The 24,844-nt window shown below is 43.1% G+C and overlaps 1 protein-coding gene across 1 annotated transcript; it reads left to right on the top strand.

Moving 5' to 3' along the window:
- The first annotated feature begins 5,644 nt into the window (after window positions 1-5,644).
- Window positions 5,645-8,057, top strand: LOC120792859 (hyaluronan mediated motility receptor-like). Its single transcript, XM_040132241.1, has 3 exons — window positions 5,645-5,741; window positions 6,565-7,605; window positions 7,722-8,057. Exons 1-3 carry the CDS (start codon window positions 5,712-5,714, stop codon window positions 8,055-8,057), a joined length of 1,407 nt encoding a protein of 468 aa, XP_039988175.1. The 5' UTR covers window positions 5,645-5,711.
- The last annotated feature ends 16,787 nt before the right edge of the window (window positions 8,058-24,844 follow it).

Here is a 24,844-nt window from a genome sequence, read left to right as displayed (position 1 = left end):
CACAATTCATGATGTTACAAGCTGAGCCAGGTGTAACAGAGATGTTGCCAAAATGTGATGTAAATATGTTAATAAAAGACTAAGCCAAAGCTCCACCGTACGATATATCTGTATTGAAAGAAAGAGGAGCAAGGAAACAAGATGATCTATGGAGAGCACCAGATGGTAGACCAGTGTTGCCTCCAGGAATGGTGCCTGGACCAGGAGCAGGAGTAGTGCAGACTCCCAGCTCGACCAAAATTAGATATAAGCCGTATTTCGACCAATTAACCACTCTTATCTCAGCCTTCTCTTCTCGGGTACACGACATCTCACCAGAAGGAGGAGACAATACACCACACTCGGCTGAGTGGGTGTATCTGAAAGCCATCAAAAGAAAGTGGTCAGAACCAAGGTGGAGAGGCCCCTTTGAAGTGGTTAAGCGCACATCTTGCGCTGTCAGACTCAGAGGAAAGGGGGACACTTGGTTTCATTGGAATAGGTGTAAACCTGCTGAAAACCCAAAGCATAGTTTGACTGAAGTTAGAAAAGCGTTGAAAGAACTGTCAGCTGATTCATGCCCCACAGAAACAGAAGATACATAAGAAAAGAACGCAGAGTAGGGTTGAACTTATTTGCCCCGGAAGAGGTGCAGACTTTTCCCTTGGGTAAACCGGAAGTTATTAGAATCATTCTTTACCAAATTGATAACTACATATAAGGGCCTCCAAAGGTTAAACATTTTGCCAGAAGACAGGAGGCCTGAATTACAGTGGATAGCACTGTGGTTCCCTCCATTGACGCCATTAATACCTGTACCGGCTTGCCCTAAAAAACTTCAGATCTCTAGATTAGATAGAATGTATACTAATATCGACCTATCTTCTTTTGTGTTAGATCTGTGGTAGATAGCGTGCTAGTGACTTAATACGGCCAGAAGAGTCAGTCAGGCAATGCATTAATCCCCAGAGGGATCTATTATTTTATAGAAGTGTGGCTAGCTGGTTCTTTAATATATATAGGAGAACCACATTATTCTTAACCTGCTTTGCAAATAGAGAGGAAAAAAAATTGTTTAGCATCACTATTTTATGCTATTTTAGGCAAGGTATTTTTATTGAATAAAGTATACATTATCATGTATGGTTTCTGGAAGACCCTGTTGGGTCTCTCCCTGATTATAATTGCCATTGTCTTATCTCTGTTTGGTTGGGACAGTATGGGAGACCACGGAAACCAGGAACAGGTGCTATGTAAAAGACAGTATGTCAACTAAAAAGGTAAGAAACCACAAGAGTGGTGCCTAAACAAATACGGAGGCATCGAGCTAAATTACACATTAGGAGATAACACAGGGTGGATATTCGATCTGTGCCAAGTAATTGATTGCTATGGTCAGGACTCCAAATGGAGGGGCTACGATCTTTATGTCTGCGACTCCTATTCAGGGGGACCATCGACAGCTGACGACGGTTGGTGTCCTCATTGGGGTTGGGTGTTGTCAGGGACAGCGCCCTTTTGGAAAAAGGACGGATATATCACCGATCGCCCTACTTATAGTAATACCCATTTAATACAGAAGGGGATAGGGTTAAGCAGGATGGGTAGCTCTTCATCTACAGGGGCAAACCCATTGATGCTCACCCTAACGGCGCAGGATAACTCATACAAAGATACTAGGCGAGGTAGTTATTGCAACCCGCAGGAAGTAGATGCAGTATATTTGATTTTAGGGGTTGATCAATCAGGAACTGATACAATGGGTCTAATTAAAATCAATATGTTAGATCCTCCACCTCAAACACCTACTTCCATTCCACCCACGGTTGAGAGACCCACACCCCTACCGGTGATCGATGAGAAAGAAGTGCTGAAAATAGATTTGACCAGAATAACAGGAAAGGATATGGTCAAACTAGCTACAGGATACACAGACAGGAATATGTGGTTGGATTGGATGGCAGGGCCTGCTAAAACATCAGATATTACAGACTGTTTGGTTTGTTCTTCAGCCCGACCTATCCTTAAATTAACGCCTGCCCCTTTATTAATGCACAAAGACAGACAAGGGTTTGATTGTATGTTAGCTTTGCACATGTCCCCTAACCCAGAGAATTGTACTATGCTGTCCCAGCTTTTTCCTGTTGTAAAGAACTTCCACCTGTCTTTTCACCACAAGCGGGGAACTACACCTGTCTTAGCCGTTTAACATCCGGCAACATGACAACTTACACTTTCATGGGTAATGTAACTACAGCCTGGTGTTCACTTACCATAGATGTTAGTGCTTGGAGTAAGATGTCATCTCTTAGTTGGTCCAGAGCTGATCTGTTCTGGTGCTGTGGGGGGAAGACTCTGTTCAACTACTTACTTCCCGATTGGTCTGGAATTTGCACTTTGACTAGGCTGTTAGTTCCAGTACAAATTCTAGGAAGAAATCTTAAGAACCAAATGCAACGCCATTACCAGAGAAAGCGTTCCACACCGGAGTTTGATTGGATGTCCTCTTCTCCAACTTATATTGACTCCATAGGTATTCCTAGAGGTGTACCCAATGAACATAAACTGGCCAACCAAATTGCAGCAGGATATGAGTCTGCACTGCGTTGGTGGTGTACAGTTAATAAAAATGTGGATCGCATCAATTATGTGTATTATAACGTCCAACGTTTGGGAAATTTTAAAGGGGATGCCATTGGGGAACTGTCAGAACAATTAGCTGCAGACTCTCTGATGACTGTGCAAAACAGAATGGCTCTGGACATGTTGTTGGCTGAAAAAGGGGGTGTATGCTACATGTTTGGAGATTAATTTTGTGTGGTCATCCCTAATAACACTGCACCTGACGGATCCGTCACAAGAGCTCTACAGGCCATTAGGGTTTTAAATGATGAAATGGCATCACACACAGATATAGATGATCCTTTCACTAATGTGGTTGACAGTTGGTTTGGAAAATGGCGCAACCTGGTGGTCTCCGTTGTCTCCTCACTGATTGCTGTTGCTGGAATGCTAGTATTGTGTGGATGTTGTTGTGTTCCCTGTATTCGTTCTCTCTTTGTCAGACTCATCACCACCACCATTGAACGCAAGGCCGCACAACCACCTCCCTATCAAATGCCACTGCTGGGAAGAAGGATGAGGATGAAGAGCATCAGACCGTAACGGTGGCTGCCACTTGGGAATGATGTTGATCTCAGAAGTTATCTGAGATCAAAAGGGGGTCTGAAGGGTTATTTTTATGTGTTTTAATATATTATCTTGTTATGAGACTAAAAGAAAGTGGCTTGTGGTGCTTATTTCACTCAGGTGCTGGTACTAAACAGAGGTGTTATTCTGCAAGGAATGCACCCAAAGATATATGGTTGTCTATATGTGACAAACAACCCCTTATATGGAGGCTGCATGACAGTTTGAGAAACTGTCCTTGGGTGCTGTGTAGTGTCTTATCTTTTACTACCTCTTTTTCTACAGATAAGTCGTTAAATGGGGAGAGTCAATCATGTCCAGATTGAAATGTCCGTACAAGGGAGGCACATACCTGAGGAGTGACGGAGGTCTCAGCCAATAAGAAGATGACCATGCAGACAATGTTATTTACAATGTTTAAACCTAATATCTGCTGGACCAGGGAGAGAATAGACACTCAGACTTCCTGAACTGATGTGAATGCTGTATGCTGCTCAGGGATGCATAGTCTGGTCCAGAGTTCTGTAAGCAACCACAATCTTTAAGACACGGCTGTACTTTAGTAAATTGATGTGAATTTAACTTTTTGCGTCCTGCATACTTCACTAAACGAATGCGCGAGTCCTGATGTTTTGAAGGATGGACTCAACATATGTCATTATAATGTTTCAAATAATAAGCGTTTCACTTGGTAAATAAATGGTTTTCCCTCGGTCTTTCCGCGTCCATTTTGGCCACTTCCAGCACCCGTAAGTGCACACGTCTTTCCGTACTCAGCGTTGCCAGATGTACAATATTTGTCGTATTTGTATGATCATTTTGCCTTCTGTATGACCAGTAATGCCAAAACAACCGTAATGTGTGATTCTTTGATAGTTTTGTGACACATAGTAGTTGTAACGACGCTGTGTCATTTCCCATGATCCCACGTTCAGAGGGCCGCACTACAAAGCGAGGTTACTGGCTTATCAGGGTAAATTCAGGAGTCACTTTGTGATGCCAGGTGTAACATCCCGATTAACCCCTACAACAAAAGATGGATAGGTTTTAGCCTTCAAGGTTGGTGCATTTGGAGAACCCAATCCACATTGGCGGGAGGATTGTGAGAGGCTCCCCTGCAGGACGGGGGTGTTTAGGGACTGTCAGAATAAATGAGCTTACCCTGATGTTGTGTGCCTTGGTTTGCGCTATTTTGCCCCTGGACACTTTATGTTTTCCAGAGGCTGAACATCTGAGCAGGAATACTGGTTGGTTGAAGTTTCTGAAGTTTCACTCTGCAATGTGACATTTACCTTATCTAGCGTGTTAAGATGTATATCAAGAAATGTTCAGATACTTAGATACTCTAAGTTACTGGAAAGGAAAGTTCAGCAAATTTTGGAACATGTATTCATTGGCCAATTGTTATGTTGTTTTTGCAAGGTTATTGAGGGCCTGTTTCATGTTGCTGCCCATACAGTCAGTGTGGTGGACATGATCTGCCTGATGAATTATTGCACAGCAGGTGGGATTTTGTTCGGTAACAGAGCTGAGCTACCTCGACACAGCTTATCAAAGGTAACGCGTGTGTGTGTGCGTATGTGTGTGGCGAAATAACATTTTGACTACTATGTATCTGATGGTGAATATCTTTAATTCGCTTTCTGACTAGTGAGAATACAATTCTTACTTGGACAAATGGTACTATGGATGTCCAACACGTAATTACAGATAGTAGTGTGGTTTGGTTCAATGTTAAAACGGCTTGCCATGGTATATCAGAATGTTGTCCAAAAAAAAAAAAAGTTTGACTTCAAGGATAAAATACTTAGGCAGTTTAAAGGTTGTGGCCATATTTTTTCCTCCAATATCATTGGTGAATCATATTTACACAGACATATTAATAAATGTGAAGTCAGCTTGTGAGTGAATGGAGTGAGATTTAAAAATAAGAACCTTAACCACTGATGCAGATTCAGCATCTTTCAGTAGATTTTTAATTTACCTCTGTTTGTCATCACTTCATTGATTCATTTCATTGGCATTCAGTTTCAACAGATATATTCTTTCTAATGTTTGCACTTGAGTTGATTTTTTTCATTGTTAGGTTTGGTGGAACCTTGTTTGTTTGTTTCCGTTTACCAAAGAATGATCAGAGTATTTTTTGTTTACCAACCACCACCTGTCCTGCATGTTTGAGATGTATAATAAAATATAAAGCTGAAGGGAGCCAAAGGGAACTGGCTCTCTGGGCAAATATTCATACTCTATATCAGTTAAATTACTGGCGCAGATTTTTTTTTTCTGTTCCATCGTCATCAGTTAATGATCAGAACTTTAAACTAAAATGGTTCTATCGTGACTTTCTGATGTCATAGTGATGTGAGATTCTAGAACTCCTTCATAGCCCCAAACACTTTTACTTCCACTCAACTTCAACTGACAACCAGTCAACTACGGTCATCAAGTGATCAGCTACTGTCAACGACTGCCGTCACCCACAGTGGACAACTTTCCAACAGACTGCACCCTGAAGTTCTACTTCACAGTCACTTTGTCGAGTCATGGAAAGAAGATATAACTTGAGAACCAGGGTAAGATTTTCTCACTCAGCCAAGAAAAAGTTGTTTGTCAAACATTTTATTCATAACTGCACTAAAGCAGAGGCCAGTCTACGCTTTCTCTTCTTCTTCATATTTTGTCAAAAGCCGTAAAGAACACATTAAATCCCTCTTGTAGACAGGAGACTTTTCAAAGAGTTTGACGAATTAATATGCCATGGTCAAAATAAATTGTGACAATAAATCTCACCAGAAAGAAGCTACAGCTTATGACAGCACAGAAATAAAGTGAGAAATACTGCAGCTCAGATATATATGATTTAGAATACAGTGGATACAGGATTGACCATAGACTATCCAGTGATAGGAGGGAAATTGTAGAAACAAACTAAGTATGTTTGAGCTCCATACAACTCCACCACATTTCAGAGGGAATTTGATACTTTCTACTCCGCTACAATTATTTGAGAGCTTTAGTTACTATTTACTTTGCAGATACAGATTTTTCAAAAAAAACCCATATGATCAACAAATAAAATATGATGCAATGTTATAGTATATAAATGAATTAAATTAGCTCCACCACGACCATTTACAACGGTAAAAAGCAAATGATACATTATTGCATCGATAACTGTCACCCAATATGACGATTCAAAACTTTGAAAGCAACCATTCTGCATTTGAGTACTTTTACTGTATTTTGCTGGTAACAATTCTGTAATTTGGCTTCAGTAAAAATTTCAGTACAGGTGTTTTTCAATACACCTGTTTGAGAAAAGGATCTGCGGATCTTTCAACAATGAGGATGGGACTAGTTTTAGCTAAACACTTGTTGTATGTTAATGTCTTTCAGGCACCTCCTAGAGTGAACACTGGGAACACTACCCAGCATTTCAGGCCCCAGCATTATGTGCCACCTGCAGGAGTGCCTCCCAGCTCGGATATGCACTCCCTCAGACAAGCCCTTCTTTCTGCTGAAGGAGAAAATCTGAAGCTGGCATCTGAAAACGCTAGACTTAAACAGCAGTTTGCCAATCTGCAAGAAGCCAACACAAAACTGCTGCATGAGAATGGCTGCCTTCAGAAGACACTGGGGAGAAAGCTGAACATGGCCAAACAAAACATCAAGGAGTTGCAAAAGGCTCTAGAGGCCATAAAGGCAGACCAGGATGAGGACAAGAAGAGGGAGGAAACTTTGAGAGAGAACGAAAAGGAACTCTCTTCACTTAGAGAAAGCCTCAGAGTGCGAACCGAGGAGCATCTGGACATTTCTTCCCAGCTCAGCCTCAAAGAGATTGAACTGAGCGAGAGCTCGAAGAGGTGCAACGCTCTGGACGAGAAGTTCAGGGAGGAGCTCGCCGAGAGGGAGAGGAGAGAAATGGAACTCTCTTCACTTCGTGACAGCCTCAGTGCAGAGAAGGAGAAGACGGACAGAGTCCGAGATTTCTGGATTAAGGAATATGACCAGATGAAGGCTGCCTTTGAGGGCGAATTAAAAATGGTCAAGTCCATGTGCGACACCCAGCAGAGCACTGACCTGCAGCAAGTGCAAGCAGATGCTCAGAGCAAGGTGAGCCAGCTGCAAGAGACCATCACAGAGAAGGACAATGAGATCAGTGCCTTCAGAAGTGAAATTAAAAGTCTCACTGAGGAGCATTTGATCCTTTCGTCCCAGCTGAGCCTCAAAGAGACTGAACTGGACCAGAGCATAAACAGGTGCAACGCTCTGGAGGAAAAGTTCAAGAAGGAGCTTGTCGAGAGGGAGCAGAGCTGGGAGAGGAGACAGAAGGACATGGAAAAGCTTTGGGCTGAAAAACAAGTTGCCCTGAAGGAAAAGGCGAGCAACGGAGAGGAGGAACTGAAGCTTCTCATCGTTAAAAGCATCCACCTTCAGGTACGCTGCTTGACCTTAAAAGTTTATTTTGGAATAATGGCTTTTTGGATTAGAACAGCTTGTGTCAAAATTAGCCTTTCAAAGTTAAATAGAAAATACTGTCTATTTCTTTTCAGGAGCTCACCCTTAAAAAGAAGAAGAGGCAAGGTTTCTGGGGCAAAAAGAGGCAAAAAAGCTGCACTGTGGAGGAGGAGGCTGCAGGTTGTTCAGCTCAGGCTGGACATGAAGAGAAAAAGAAACATAAAAAAGACAATACATGGGGCTTCTGGAGCAAAAAGAAAGAAAAAAGCAACTCTGACAAGGAGGCTTCAGTATGTCTGGCTCAGGCTGGACAGGACAAGGAGACAAAGGAGAAGAAACGGGGCTACTGGAGCTGGACTCGCAAGAAGAAAAGCAGTGACAGAAAAGTGGAGGAAGGTGCTGTTCGTCTGGCGCAAGATGGACAGCAGTAAACTATCCATCCTACACCCCCCCCGCTCCCCCCCCCGTCTCTCTTCCCCTCTTTGCCCCCCTCCCCTGTCGCCTTCTCTCCCTCCATCCCTACACCCTCACCCCGTCTCTCTCCCCTTCCCTCTCCCTCTTCCCTCTCCAACCCCCCCCCCCATATTCCCCCATCTACCCTTTACTCCCCACCCTACCCTTTACCCCCCCCTCCCCTTCCTCCCAACCCTCCCCCCCTCCCTCCCTCTCTCCCACTGTCTTTCCCCCTCAACCCAGCCGGTCGGCAGACGCCGTCCACCATGAGCCGGGTTCTGTTCAAGGTTTCTACCTCTTAAAAGGGAGTTTTTCCTTGCCACTGTCGCCAATTGGTTGCTCATGGGGGAATGTTGGGCCTCTGTGAACATTGTAAAGAGTACGGTCTAGACCTGCTCTCTATGAAAAGTGCCCTGAGATAACTTGGCACAATATAAATAAAATATCACTATCTTTTCTCCTTTCTTGTAAATATTAATAAAAAACCAAACTCTAAAACAACCGGTTAAACCCATTTCTTTGTGCTGCTTTCCATTTGAGTTAACTCTGGGCTGTGTATCCTCAGTTATTTCTTCATGTCTGGACCTCAACTACAGCTGTGATATCTTCCGATATCAATTATCAGAATGCAGAAACTTCATCCACAGTTGAGCAGGCTTTATTGCAGAAACCACCATTGCAACATTAGGATATTGTGTTAAAGTACTATGCAACCTGTATCACGACATGTCACAGCACATACAAATGTGAATATTTAAAATTTAACTTACATATTTTTTTAAAGCGCTTTCATCGGTGTGCAGGAAATAGTCAGAAAAATGTCCACAGTGTTGTTCAGTCTGTTGTGCACTCTAATGCTATTTGTGTACAACAGAACCACTTACGTTAAGTGCTTTGAAGATGCATGTAGCTTTTGTCTGAAATAAGAAAAGCAAAGAGCTTATACAGGTATGTATATATTAAAAAAAAAAGTGCATATATTAAAACGTTCAAATGATAATTTTCAACACTGCAAAGTGTTTTTTTTCTCTGGATGATATACTCTCCCTCCTTACTCACTCTTTTGTAATATAGATCATTTTAAAATTAAAGTTCATTTTAAAAGGAGATGAGTCAAAAAGGTATTGTACAATGCATAAAAATTTAAAACGACATTCTGTATATGACATCAGGTGCCTTGTAACTTTGTCCAATACTTTAGAGAAAAATGGCTTGAAAATACATATGGTAATAGTCGAGGTCGCTCTAAACAGGAATGAAAATTTCAGCAAACCTGCGAAGGAAAGGTTTTTATGAGTGTTTGAATATGAGGGAATTACCGAAGTGCTAGGATGCATCTTGATTTTGGGAGCTGATTTTTCCTTTCATTTGTTCAAACACTGCATAGTATAATAGATTGAAATGTATGTGGTCACACAAGGTCAACAGGAATCTATTGAACATTTCAGCGATTGTATTAAGTAAATTAGTTTGTAATGCTTTCAAAACAACAGGGATGGGGAATTTTCCATGTCTACAGTGGCTTTGTTTTTTAAAAGGAAGAAGAATCTAATACGACTTTCAATTCCCTGAGACATATTTAAAAGTAGAATGTTTCAGGAAACCTAGTAAGACCATGTTACATATGTGAAGGGTTATTTTTATGTGTTTTTATATATTATCTTGTTATGAGACTAAAAGAAAGTGGCTTGTGGTGCTTATTACACTCAGGTGCTGGTACTAAACAGAGGTGTTATTCTGCAAGGAATGCACCCAAAGATATATGGTTGTCTATATGTGACAAACAACCCCTTATATGGAGGCGGCATGACAGTTTGAGAAACTGTCCTGGGTGCTGTGTAGTGTCTTGTCTTTTACTACCACTTTTTCTACAGATAAGTCGTTAAATGGGGAGAGTCAATCATGTCCAGGACTTTTTTAACTAAAAATTTTTCGTTTTTAAAAAAAAATAAAAAAAGATGCTTTGCTAGAGAAAAATATAGACAACTGGGACGCTGAGGACAACGAGAGGCCTCTTTAAAACATCGGTAAGCAGAAGCTCGTTTAAACCAAAATTCAGTATATCGGAAAATTCTAAAATAACGTTGTACTGTGTGTCCCAATTGTCGACTATACAGCTAAAATTAAGAGGATTGAGATTGCTTAAAACGCGGTCGGAGGAAGAGTCCCAGGGTTATTAGTACACCGAGTGGGTGCCTCCAGGGAGGCTGTGATCGGCGGAGGGGTCCCCGGTGACTGACAACCGAGGGGGGGCCGCCGAGGGAGATCGATAAATCAACCCTTGTCATCAGATCTATGATCTGATGAGAAGGGGATCTCCTTAGTGAATGCAAACCCTTTTTTCATAAAAGAACTGCAGAATCAGTGAACTTTTGTACATATCCGCTAAAATAAAAGGGGCAGGTTCGCAACGCTTAAGCGTGTCCAGAGCCATTGCAGGACGAGGCACGGTAACTCGTGTTCAACAGAACCGTCTGCAGGGAAGGCGCGGCGCTAAAATAAGGTTGGTAGTCAGGGACTCCCTTGGGTATACCCGGACTCGTGGGGGTCTAATCAGCCAGTCACGAGGGAAGGAAGAGCCCTAGCACTCAAGCTAAAGATAAGAAATAATAAAGGACCGACCCGGCTAAGTGCGGAAATCCTCGATAGCAAAGTCAATAAGTCTATCAATGAGGCGTCGATGAAAAAGTCGTTTAAAGGACCAGGAGAGCGAGCGTGAAGCGGCGATCTAGGATAGTTCACTGCAGAGTGTTTAGATTTAGCAGTTGTTATCTTTTGTGTTTTTACCCGTAGGAGGGGTTGAGCTTGTGATCCCTAAGCCGTTGTCAGAAATTCCATATTGGAGCAACCCAACGGTGGTCTAAGAGACTGGGAAATTGACTTATTTGGGAAATTGTGTAAAATTGACTATGATAAAAGTGGCCAACAATAAAAGGGCTTGGTAGGTACAACGGTGTCTCTGTTGAAGTTTTGTCCAGGTGTGTGAACTGCAAAGACGTGTGGGGGTAACATAACGGTGATAAGAACCACGCCACACTGTAAAAGTGTGTGTGCAGTTCAAAGGGTCAGTGGATTGGGTGTTATGCCATGCACACTGACTGGCCGTTGGGGAGGATAAAAATTCATTTTTACCCAACAGATAGTGAGAGGACTGGTGAGTAAAACAATTTACATAAATGTAAGTGCACCACACCACACAAACATGGATAGATAGTTCAATAGGGAGTTTTCAGATGGGGGCTGTGGTCCTCAAATTGTAATTCTAATGTTAGAACAACAACAGCTAGAGCAGTGGAAACTGATTAAAAGACAGGTGCTTAGTGGTGAAGAACTGAAGATAGACAAAAAATATGTAAAAAATGTCATGAGATGTGGGAGGAGGTACAGGACAGATTGAAGGCAGAGAAGAGGGGAGGAGGCCTACTCCGTTTCTTCTCTTAATTAGAGACAGAGGCTAAAGAGATGCTAGAGGAGCATGAGAAGAGCAGTCCTTCACTCTTACAGAAGAGTGCATGGAGTAAGGAGCGACAGAAAAAAGATAAAAAGAGAGCTCTGTTACACAAAATTGCATTAGCTTGTGGCGCATTGTTCCCTGAAAATAATAAACAGACACAATCAGCCCCGTCCTCACCTGCAGGGAAAGGAGCTCAAGGTTCCAGCTCACTTTACCCAGTGTTGAATATTAAAGGGGAGCCAACTGCTCCTCCACCTCCTCAAATGCCAGTCGTTTCAGTACAGGGAGTGTTAGACGTGAAGGACGAGTCTGACGAGACTTTAGACAGAGCAACAACAGAGAGAAATAGACTAAGAATGATAGAGCTGCTAACATTAGAGGAAGACATTCAGGATACACAGAGACGCATGCACACCCTAGCACTGATTAGAAGGGAAGAACAGAGAAGAGACCCACGGAGAAGGGGGCTATCTACCACTGCGGCACCGCTCGACAGTGGTGTTTGTCTTATAGACATAAATCAACCGGCTCAGACTACACTGCCAGCGTGTCCCGGCGCACAGACACTTCCAGCACGCTCTACACCAGGAGAGGCAGAGATGCTTTCAGGTCTTCCATTCATTTCTAGAATGCAGAGAGAGATCGATCCACCACTCATACATTTCAGCACACTAGCTACCGGTCAGATAGAGCAAGTTGACAAAAGGGAAAAGAAAATAATTATTACATCCATTCCTGCAGCATGGGGGAAGACAGGAGAGGGGGGAGGAAGAAGACGCAGTCCACCGAGACAGAACTTAGTGGATCATAGGACAGCATAGAATGTCAACCAGTAGAAATCCTCGGTTAAGTGTTACTTTCACCAGAAATCAGGAGCCACCGCTCAGCATTCCTATTATTTACGCTCTACAGCCAGACCTGCAACACAGAAAAAGGTAATACAGTAAAAAGCGCATATGATGCCATTAGTAGCCAGTCCAGCAAGGGGGGGGGGGGTTTATCAGCCCTTTTCCTTCACAGACATGAATTGTTTGGTGGAGAAGCTACCACCGCCCACCTCAGGAGGGGGACCGTGGATGAGACAATTCTGCCAGCTGACTATGGGTTATACCTTAGCTTTGGCAGATTGGAGGGCCTTGTTGGGAAGACAGGTGGGGGAAACATGAGGTGTTACAGGTGGAGATGATTTCTCACACTGCTCAGTTACCACAAGAAACACCCTTTGCTAGATATGCCACAGCCATAGGAATTGCGAGAACTAAATATCCAGTGTCTCAAGGAGCAGTACACTCATTAGTGTTTAATATAAAAATGATGAAGATGTGCCTCATTTTTGCTTAGGGGACAGTGGATTGACATGGCAGGAATACATCCTGGCCAAGATCCACTTCAAACAACACTATTTAGAAAAGCAATAATGGAAGGCATGCCTAAGGCTGTTAAAACGGCCATGGAGCTTAACCCTGATATTCCGGGATGCGACTCCGAGAAGTGGAAGAAACATTTGGCACATCATCTAAAAAGTCACAGAATGAAAACTGATGTTGAAAAAACGGAAATTAGCAATAATCAGTCTCAATTGGTGAAATTACAATTAGATTTAGGCAGAAAACAGTTCAATACTGACAAGAAACAACCAAAACAAATGGTACAACAGGCGGATTTGTTTTTTGATTCCCCTGATCTGTATCCTATGCCTGACCGAACACTAGCCGCACCATCATCATCAGATGGTGATGAGGGGCGGTTTGGTGGGGGGGGCGGAGGCCACAGTAGGGGCAGTTACGGTGGATTTAGGAGCAATCAGTGGTCTCGCCGTCCACATCCACAAGATCAGTGTTAGGTCTGCGGACAAGGTGGACATTGGGCTAGGGATTGCACCAACAGACCACAACAAGGAGGCATGCAGGCAAACAGTGGGGCTGCACATCAAGCGCCCAATGCCAATGTCGTGCCAGGGGGTCCGTTTCCAAGCATGTACCCTCGTGATCAATATTGACGGGGCCCGGGAACACCAGGCCATGTGGGATTGGCGGACCCCTACATGGTTATGGCTGTAAATGAAGTTGAGCTGCCATTTCTAGTGGATACTGGAGCACGTTATTCAACACTCACGCAGTGATACGGCACCTGCAACCTTATCAAATGACTCTGTACATGTGGTCGGTTTCTCGGGAAAAAATGAAGCTCTGCCATTAACCAAGCCGTTGACTGTTCAGGTGGCTAGTCAGTCTTTCCGTCATCAGTCTGTCAACTCTACATCATGCCCCGTCAACCTTATGGGACGAGATATGTTGGTTAAATGTGGGGCGTCCAGCAGTGCAGCCCTGATGGAATAATAGTCACATTTCCTAATGGTGTCTCTACGAACTGTTTCTTGCCATCGATCTCCACCACCTCTCACATGATGCTGGCTGCAGACGTTACATCTCAGGTTGCAGTGTGGGCAGACATCTACTGGGCTCAACTTCTGCCTGAAAATCCCCATTCGAACGGATTGCTCTCGCTGTTTACTCAGTGGCGCCCCTGGCTGCATGCCTTAGAGCCCTATGCTTCACCAACCGACCCGTTTCATGTCACTCTGTATTATGATCGTGGTTGTAATGAGGTTTACCAGCAGGCTTTTTATTCTCAGGTGGAAGGTCAACATTGGCACATTGACTCTCCTTTTGTCTTGGTGGGACCTGAGGGCGTTGCCGACCTGGTAACTCTCACCCCTGATCGAATGTTGTGGTATGGAATGAGTGGAGAGGCGTCGACTCATGTTACTCTGATGGTACACGCCGACCACCAGGCAAAAGATATGTGTAAGAGGTTGGCTGCTGTGATTGATTGGCAGCCAACTCAGATCCCTGCATTGTTCTACAGCCCCTCCTTTAAGTCTTATAAAATCACTCACCATACTACTGACATTGTTGAACTGGAACATAGACATGGTAGAGAAAAGACTGATCATGAATTTGCCATTCTTATGCTTGACTCTCTCCCATCTTCTCTGTGGTCATCAGGTCCCAATGACGTGGGGTTTTGTAAATATGCTCACCTATCACCTTTCAATATAATACATCCCAGCCCATCTGGCAACCCCAGTATAGACACAAATCAGAGGCAGAGGAAGGTATTGCTGACACAATTGAGGGATTATTGAAAGCAGGGGTAGTGGAAAAATCACACTCATCCTGGAACATGCCCATTTTACCTGTCGAAAAGAAAGGAACAGGTAAATACCGCATGGCACATGATCTCAGGAAGATTAACTCCATTATTACTACACCTACTGTCCCTGTACCTAACCCCTACACGGCCATGTCTGCTATCAATCCACAACATCAATGGTTCACATGTATCGATCTGGCCAATGCCTTTTTCTGTTAACCATTAGCAGAGGACCTCAGAGATATTTTCTCTTTCACATACAAAGGCAGAAAGTTGCGCTACACTAGACTACCAAAAGGGTTTGTTTTATCAGCAGGCATCTTTAATCAGGTACTCAGACAACAATTGAATGATCTCATTCTACCACAAGGTGTAGTTCTGATCCAGTATGTTGATGATTTGTTGCTCGCCGCTCCCACTGCTGATCTTTGTTTGAAAAGTACCAAACAATTACTAGGTCACCTACACCACATGGGTTTCAAGGTTGAGCATAACAAATTGCAGTGCTGTCGACAGTCTTTCACCTTTTTAGGCAGGCCATCTCTGCCTCAGGAACTTCTGTCTCAGGTACATCATCGCTCTGGCGATTCTCCAACACCATAAACCTGTCACGGTCAAAGACAAGTTATCATTTTAGGCCTAGCAGGTTTTAGCAGACATTTGGTTCATTCATTCTGTGATCTCACGCCACCTCTAGGCGCCATGGTAAACGCTCAGGTCATGCGCAATCTCACCGCTCTTCTAACCTGGACTACAGAATCCGAAACCGCTTTTATTAATCTGAAACAAGCGCTCTCCCAGGCGGCTGATCTCGCTGTTCCTGACTACTCTTCTCCGTTTTTTGATGTTTCTGTAAAAGCACATACGGCCGATTGGCTTTTTCCATAAAAATGGGGAGCTAGACAGGTATTGATATATGCGAGTGCAGTGCTTGATCCCACACAAGTGAGACACCCACCATGCAAAAGACACGAGCGGTGTAGCAAAACTTCTACAAAAAACGGCACACATAGTCATGGGACATGCACTGACAGTATTAACAACGCACAGCATAGTTGCATACGTCAACTCAGCCACATTTACAATGACCTCACTGAGACAGAACAGGTTAGAAAAGCTCCTAGGTGCAGCTCACATCACATACACTCATGAAGGCATCAACATGGCAGATAGTATGACAGAAGGCACACCACACATATGTGAGGACAGGGTTCAGAGAGATAACAAGCTTAGACCTGATTTGAAAAGTGAAGCCATAAAAGATGCAGACGAAGACCTGTTTACAGACGTGTGCTGTTATAGGCACCCAGAGCTAGGATTACAAGCATCATATGCAGTGATCAGACAAGGCAAAAGTGGGAGAATGGAGACTGTGATATCAGAGAAAATGCAGGGAAAAGTATCAGCACAACTAGCAGAATTAAAAGCTGTAATAGAAGCCTTGAAACAAGCAGAAGGACAGACAATAAACATTTTCACTGATTCAGCTTATGTGTCAGGAGCAATACATGTAGATCTAGGGCAATGGCAAAGAGCAGGATTTAGGACGACAGTGGGAACCCCGATTAAACATGAAAAAGAAATGCAGGAACTAGCAGAAGTACTGATGAAACCAAAAGCAGTAGCCATCATTAAATGTAAGGGACACGACAAGGCAGACACATTGATCGCTAAAGGGAACAATGAGGCCGATAGAGTAGCCAAACAGACAGCTGGCTACAAGCCACAATTCATGATGTTACAAGCTGAGCCAGGTGTAACAGAGATGTTGCCAAAATGTGATGTAAATATGTTAATAAAAGACTAAGCCAAAGCTCCACCGTACGATATATCTGTATTGAAAGAAAGAGGAGCAAGGAAACAAGATGATCTATGGAGAGCACCAGATGGTAGACCAGTGTTGCCCAGGAATGGTGCCTGGACCAGGAGCAGGAGTAGTGCAGACTCCCAGCTCGACCAAAAATTAGATATAAGCCGTATTTCGACCAATTAACCACTCTTATCTCAGCCTTCTCTTCGGTATTACGACATCTCACCAGAAGGAGGAGACAATACACCACACTCGGCTGAGTGGGTGTATCTGAAAGCCATCAAAAGAAAGTGGTCAGAACCAAGGTGGAGAGGCCCCTTTGAAGTGGTTAAGCTCACATCTTGCGCTGTCAGACTCAGAGGAAAGGGGACACTTGGTTTCATTGGAATAGGTGTAAACCTGCTGAAAACCCAAAGCATAGTTTGACTGAAGTTAGAAAAGCGTTGAAAGAACTGTCAGCTGATTCATGCCCCACAGAAACAGAAGATACATAAGAAAAGAACGCATGAGAGTAGGGTTGAACTTATTTGCCCCGGAAGAGGTGCAGACTTTTCCTTGGGTAAACCGAAGTTATTAGAATCATTCTTTACCAAATTGATAACTACATATAAGGGCCTCCAAAAGGTTAAACATTTTGCCAGAAGACAGGAGGCCTGAATTACAGTGGATAGCACTGTGGTTCCCTCCATTGACGCCTATTAATACCTGTACCGCTTGTTCTAAAAACTTCAGATCTCTAGATTAGATAGAATGTATACTAATATCGACCTATCTTCTTTTGTGTTAGATCTGTGGTAGATAGCGTGCTAGTGACTTAATACGGCCAGAAGAGTCAGTCAGGCAATGCATTAATCCCCAGAGGGATCTATTATTTTATAGAAGTGTGGCTAGCTGGTTCTTTAATATATATAGGAGAACCACATTATTCTTAACCTGCTTTGCAAATAGAGAGGAAAAAAAATTGTTTAGCATCACTATTTTATGCTATTTTAGGCAAGGTATTTTTATTGAATAAAGTATACATTATCATGTATGGTTTCTGGAAGACCCTGTTGGGTCTCTCCCTGATTATAATTGCCATTGTCTTATCTCTGTTTGGTTGGGACAGTATGGGAGACCACGGAAACCAGGAACAGGTGCTATGTAAAAGACAGTATGTCAACTAAAAAGGTAAGAAACCACAAGAGTGGTGCCTAAACAAATACGGAGGCATCGAGCTAAATTACACATTAGGAGATAACACAGGGTGGATATTCGATCTGTGCCAAGTAATTGATTGCTATGGTCAGGACTCCAAATGGAGGGGCTACGATCTTTATGTCTGCGACTCCTATTCAGGGGGACCATCGACAGCTGACGACGGTTGGTGTCCTCATTGGGGTTGGGTGTTGTCAGGGACAGCGCCCTTTTGGAAAAAGGACGGATATATCACCGATCGCCCTACTTATAGTAATACCCATTTAATACAGAAGGGGATAGGGTTAAGCAGGATGGGTAGCTCTTCATCTACAGGGGCAAACCCATTGATGCTCACCCTAACGGCGCAGGATAACTCATACAAAGATACTAGGCGAGGTAGTTATTGCAACCCGCAGGAAGTAGATGCAGTATATTTGATTTTAGGGGTTGATCAATCAGGAACTGATACAATGGGTCTAATTAAAATCAATATGTTAGATCCTCCACCTCAAACACCTACTTCCATTCCACCCACGGTTGAGAGACCCACACCCCTACCGGTGATCGATGAGAAAGAAGTGCTGAAAATAGATTTGACCAGAATAACAGGAAAGGATATGGTCAAACTAGCTACAGGATACACAGACAGGAATATGTGGTTGGATTGGATGGCAGGGCCTGCTAAAACATCAGATATTACAGACTGTTTGGTTTGTTCTTCAGCCCGACCTATCCTTAAATTAACGCCTGCCCCTTTATTAATGCACAAAGACAGACAAGGGTTTGATTGTATGTTAGCTTTGCACATGTCCCCTAACCCAGAGAATTGTACTATGCTGTCCCAGCTTTTTCCTGTTGTAAAGAACTTCCACCTGTCTTTTCACCACAAGCGGGGAACTACACCTGTCTTAGCCGTTTAACATCCGGCAACATGACAACTTACACTTTCATGGGTAATGTAACTACAACCTGGTGTTCACTTACCATAGATGTTAGTGCTTGGAGGAAGATGTCATCTCTTAGTTGGTCCAGAGCTGATCTGTTCTGGTGCTGTGGGGGGAAGACTCTGTTCAACTACTTACTTCCCGATTGGTCTGGAATTTGCACTCTGACTAGGCTGTTAGTTCCAGTACAAATTCTAGGAAGAAATCTTAAGAACCAAATGCAACGCCATTACCAGAAGCGTTCCACAATCGAGTTTGATTGGATGTCCTCTTCTCCAACTTATATTGACTCCATAGGTATTCCTAGAGGTGTACCCACGAACATAAACTGGCCAACCAAATTGCAGCAGGATATGAGTCTGCACTGCGTTGGTGGTGTACAGTTAATAAAAATGTGGATCGCATCAATTATGTGTATTATAACGTCCAACGCTTTGGGGAAATTTTAAAGGATGCCATTGGGGAACTGTCAGAACAATTAGCTGCAGACTCTCTGATGACTGTGCAAAACAGAATGGCTCTGGACATGTTGTTGGCTGAAAAAGGGGGTGTATGCTACATGTTTGGAGATTAATGTTGTGTGGTCATCCCTAATAACACTGCACCTGACGGATCCGTCACAAGAGCTCTACAGGCCATTAGGGTTTTAAATGATGAAATGGCATCACACACAGGTATAGATGATCCTTTCACTAATGTGGTTGACAGTTGGTTTGGAAAATGGCGCAACCTGGTGGTCTCCGTTGTCTCCTCACTGATTGCTGTTGCTGGAATGCTAGTATTGTGTGGATGTTGTTGTGTTCCCTGTATTCGTTCTCTCTTTGTCAGACTCATCACCACCACCATTGAACGCAAGGCCAACAGCCACCTCTCCCTATCAAATGCCACTGCTGGGAAGAAGGATGAGGATGAAGAGCATCAGACCGTAACGGTGGCTGCCACTTAGATGATGTTGATCTCAGAAGTTATCTGAGATCAAAGGGGAATCTGAAGGGTTATTTTATGTGTTTTAATATATTATCTTGTTATGAGACTAAAAGAAAGTGGCTTGTGGTGCTTATTTCACTCAGGTGCTGGTACTAAACAGAGGTGTTATTCTGCAAGGAATGCACCCAAAGATATATGGTTGTCTATATGTGACAAACAACCCCTTATATGGAGGCTGCATGACAGTTTGAGAAACTGTCCTTGGGTGCTGTGTAGTGTCTTATCTTTTACTACCTCTTTTCTACAGATAAGTCGTTAAATGGGGAGAGTCAATCATGTCCAGATTGAAATGTCCGTACAAGGGAGGCACATACCTGAGGAGTGACGGAGGTCTCAGCCAATAAGAAGATGACCATGCAGACAATGTTATTTACAATGTTTAAACCTAATATCTGCTGGACCAGGGAGAGAATAGACACTCAGACTTCCTGAACTGATGTGAATGCTGTATGCTGCTCAGGGATGCATAGTCTGGTCCAGAGTTCTGTAAGCAACCACAATCTTTAAGACACGGCTGTACTTTAGTAAATTGATGTGAATTTAACTTTTTGCGTCCTGCATACTTCCCTAAACGAATGCGCGAGTCCTGATGTTTTGAAGGATGGACTCAACATATGTCATTATAATGTTTCAAATAATGAGCATTTCACTTGGTAAATAAATGGTTTTCCCTCGGTCTTTCCGCATCCATTTTGGCCACTTCCAGCACCCGTAAGTGCACACGTCTTTCCGTACTCAGCGTTGCCAGATGTACAATATTTGTCGTATTTGTATGATCATTTTGCCTTCTGTATGACCAGTAATGCCAAAACAACCGTAATGTGTGATTCTTTGATAGTTTTGTGACACATAGTAGTTGTAACGACGCTGTGTCATTTCCCATGATCCCACGTTCAGAGGGCCGCACTACAAAGCGAGGTTACTGGCTTATCAGGGTAAATTCAGGAGTCACTTTGTGATGCCAGGTGTAACATCCCGATTAACCCCTACAACAAAAGATGGATAGGTTTTAGCCTTCAAGGTTGGCGATTTGGAGAACCCAATCCACATTGGCGGGAGGATTGTGAGAGGCCCTGCAGGACGGGGTGTTTAGGGACTGTCAGAATAAATGAGCTTACCCTGATGTTGTGTGCCTTGGTTTTGCGCTTTATTTTGCCCCTGACACTTTTATGTTTTCCAGAGGCTGAACATCTGAGCAGGAATACTGGTTGGTTGAAGTTTCTGAAGTTTCACTCTGCAATGTGACATTTACCTTATCTAGCGTGTTAAGATGTATATCAAGAAATGTTCAGATACTTAGATACTCTAAGTTACTGGAAAGGAAAGTTCAGCAAATTTTGGAAACATGTATTCATTGGCCAATTGTTATGTTGTTTTTGCAAGGTTATTGAGGGCCTGTTTCATGTTGCTGCCTATACAGTCAGTGTGGTGGACATGATCTGCCTGATGAATTATTGCACAGCAGGTGGGATTTTGTTCGCAACAGAGCTGAGCTACCTCGACACAGCTTATCAAAGGTAACGTGTGTGTGTGCGATGTGTGTGGCTTAAATAACATTTTGACTACTATGTATCTGATGGTGAATATCTTTAATTCGCTTTCTGACTAGTGAGAATACAATTCTTACTTGGACAAATGGTACTATGGATGTCCAACACGTAATTACAGATAGTAGTGTGGTTTGGTTCAATGTTAAAACGGCTTGCCATGGTATATCAGAATGTTGTCCAAAAAAAAAGTTTGGCTTCAAGGAGAAAATACTTAGGCAGTTTAAAGGTTGTGGGCATATTTTTTCCTCCAATATCATTGGTGAATCATATTTACACAGACATATTAATAAATGTGAAGTCAGCTTGTGAGTGAATGGAGTGAGATTTAAAAATAAGAACCTTAACCACTGATGCAGATTCAGCATCTTTCAGTAGATTTTAATTTAATTTCTGTTTGTCATCACTTCATTGATTCATTTCATTGGCATTCAGTTTCAACAGATATATTCTTTCTAATGTTTGCACTTGAGTTGATTTTTTCATTGTTAGGTTTGGTGGAACCTTGTTTGTTTGTTTCGTTTACCAAAGAATGATCAGAGTATTTTTTGTTTACCAACCACCACCTGTCCTGCATGTTTGAGATGTATAATAAAATATAAGCTGAAGGGAGCCAAAGGAACTGGCTCTGGGCAAATATTCATACTCTATATCAGTTAAATTACTGGCGAGATTTTTTTTTCTGTTCCATCGCCATCAGTTAATGATCAGAACTTTAAACTAAAATGGTTCTATCGTGACTTTCTGATGTCATAGTGATGTGAGATTCTAGAACTCCTTCATAGCCCCAAACACTTTACTTCCACTCAACTTCAACTGACAACCAGTCAACTACGGGTCATCATCAAGTGATCAGCTACTGTCAATCCATCAAGCCGTCACCCACAGTGACAACTTTCCAACAGACTGCACCCCTGAAGTTCTACTTCACAGTCACTTTGTCAAGTCATGGAAAGGAGATATAACTTGAGAACCAGGGTAAGATTTTCTCACTCAGCCAAGAAAAAAGTTGTTTGTCAAACATTTTATTCATAACTGCACTAAAGCAGAGGCCAGTTCACGCTTTCTTCTTCTTCATATTTTGTCAAAAGTCGTAAAAGAACACATTAAATCCTCTTGTAGACAGGAGACTTTTCAAAGAGTTTGACGAATTAATATGCCATGGTCAAAAATAAATTGTGACAATAAATCTCACCAGAAAGAAGCTACAGCTTATGACAACACAGAAATAAAGTGAGAAATACTGCAGCTCAGATATATATGATTTAGAATACAGTGGATACAGGATTGACCATAGACTATCCAGTGATAGGTGGGAAATTGTAGAAACAAACTAAGTATGCTTGAGCTCCATACAACTCACCACATTTCAGAGGGAATTTGATACTTTCTACTCCGCTACAATTATTTGAGAGCTTTAGTTACTATTTACTTTGCAGATACAGATTTTTCAAAAAAAAACCATATGATCAACAAATAAAATATGATGCAATGTTATAGTATATAAATGAATTAAATTAGCTCACCACGACCATTTACAACGGTAAAAAAGCAAATGATACATTATTGCATCGATAACTGTCACCCAATATGACGATTCAAAACTTTGAAAGCAAACCATTCTGCATTTGAGTACTTTTTACTGTATTTTTACTGGTAATAATTCTGTAATTTGGCTTCAGTAAAATTTCAGTACAGGTGTTTTTCATCACACCTGTTTGAGAAAAGGATCTGCGGATCTTTCAACAATGAGGATGGGACTAGTTTTAGCTAAACACTTGTTGTATGTTAATGTCTTTCAGGCACCTCCTAGAGTGAATACTGGGAACACTACCCAGCATTTCAGGCCCCAGCATTATGTGCCACCTGCAGGAGTGCCTCCCAGCTCGGATATGCACTCCTCAGACAAGCCCTTCTTTCTGCTGAAGGAGAAAATCTGAAGCTGGCATCTGAAACGCTAGACTGAAACAGCAGTTTGCCAATCTGCAAGAAGCCAACACAAAACTGCTGCATGAGAATGGCTGCCTTCAAGAAGACACTGGGGAGAAAGCTGAACATGGCCAAACAAAACATCAAGGAGTTGCAAAAGGCTCTAGAGGCCATAAAGGCAGACCAGGATGAGGACAAGAAGAGGGAGAAACTTTGAGAGAGAACGAAAGAACTCTCTTCACTTAGAGAAAGCCTCAGAGTGCTTAACCGAGGAGCATCTGGACATTTTTTCCCAGCTCAGCCTCAAAGAGACTGAACTGAGCGAGCTCAAGAGGTGCAACGCCTGGACGAGAAGTTCAGGGAGGAGCTGCCGAGAGGGAGAGGACAGAATGGAACTCTCTTTCACTTCGTGACAGCCTCAGTGCAGAGAAGGGAGAAGACGGACAGAGTCCGAGATTTCTGGATTAAGGAATATGACCAGATGAAGGCTGCCTTTGAGGGCTAATTAAAAATGGTCAAGTCCATGTCGACACCCAGCAGAGCACTGACCTGCAGCAAGTGCAAGCAGATGCTCAGAGCAAGGTGAGCCAGCTGCAAGAGACCATCACAGAGAAGGACAATGAGATCAGCGCCTTCAGAAGTGAAATTAAAAGTCTCACTGAGGAGCATTTGATCCTTTCGTCCCAGCTGAGCCTCAAAGAGACTGAACTGGACCAGAGCATAAACAGGTGCAACGCTTGAGGAAAAGTTCAAGAAGGAGCTTGTCGAGAGAAGCAGAGCTGGAGAGGAGACAGAAGGACATGGAAAGCTTTGGGCTGAAAAACAAGTTGCCCTGAAGGAAAAGGCGAGCAAAACGGAGAGGAGGAACTGAAGCTTTCATCGTTAAAAAGCATCCACCTTCAGGTACGCTGTTCTTGACCTTAAAAGTTTATTTTGGAATAATGGCTTTTGGATTAGAACAGCTTGTGTCAAATTAGCCTTTCAACGTTAAATAGAAAAATTCTTTCTATTTCTTTCAGGAGCTCACCCTTAAAAAGAAGAAGAGGCAAGGTTTCTGGGGCAAAAGAGGCAAAAAAGCTGCACTGTGGAGGAGGAGGCTGCAGGTTGTTCAGCTCAGGCTGGACATGAAGAGAAAAAGGAAACATAAAAAAAGACAATACTTGGGGCTTCTGGAGTAAAAAAGAAAGAAAAACTACTCTGACAAGGAGGCTTCAGTATGTCTGGCTCAGGCTGGACAGGACAAGGAGACAAAGGAGAAGAGCAGGGCTACTGAGCTGGACTCGCAAGAAGAAAAGCAGGACAGAAAAGTGGAGGAAGGTGCTGTTCTGTTTGGCGCAAGATGGACAGCAGTAAACTATCCATCCTACACGTCTTTCTTCCCTTCTTTGCCCCCTCCCTGTCGTCTTCTCTCTCTCCATCCCTACACCCTCACCCGTCTCTCCTCTCCCCTCTTCCTCTCCAACCTCCCCCCCCAATATTCCCCCATCTACCCTTTACTCCCCACCCCACCTTACCCCCCCTCTCCCAACTCCTCCTCCCTCCCTCCCTCTCTCACTGTCTCTCCCCTCAACCCAGCCGGTCGAGGCAGACGGCCGTCCACCATGAGCCGGGTTCTGTTCAAGGTTTCTACCTCTTAAAAGGGAGTTTTTCCTTGCCACTGTCGCCAATTGGTTGCTCATGGGGGAATGTTGGGCCTCTGTGAACATTGTAAAGAGCACGGTCTAGACTCGTTTCTATGAAAAAGTGCCCTGAGATAATT

The sequence above is a fragment of the Xiphias gladius genome, chromosome 8 (genome assembly GCF_016859285.1).
Source record: "Xiphias gladius isolate SHS-SW01 ecotype Sanya breed wild chromosome 8, ASM1685928v1, whole genome shotgun sequence".
Taxonomy (NCBI): Eukaryota; Metazoa; Chordata; class Actinopteri; order Istiophoriformes; family Xiphiidae; genus Xiphias; species Xiphias gladius.
Note: the sequence above shows the minus strand (reverse complement) of the source record. Positions and strands in the feature narration are given on the sequence as shown.

Excerpts from the sequence above, each read along its gene's own strand:
- LOC120792859 (XM_040132241.1), top strand. The coding sequence starts at position 5,712 with ATGGAAAGAAGATATAACTTGAGAACCAGG. Across the intron at positions 5,742-6,564 it reads GATATAACTTGAGAACCAGG|GCACCTCCTAGAGTGAACAC; the intron begins GTAAGATTTTCT and ends AATGTCTTTCAG. Across the intron at positions 7,606-7,721 it reads TTAAAAGCATCCACCTTCAG|GAGCTCACCCTTAAAAAGAA; the intron begins GTACGCTGCTTG and ends ATTTCTTTTCAG.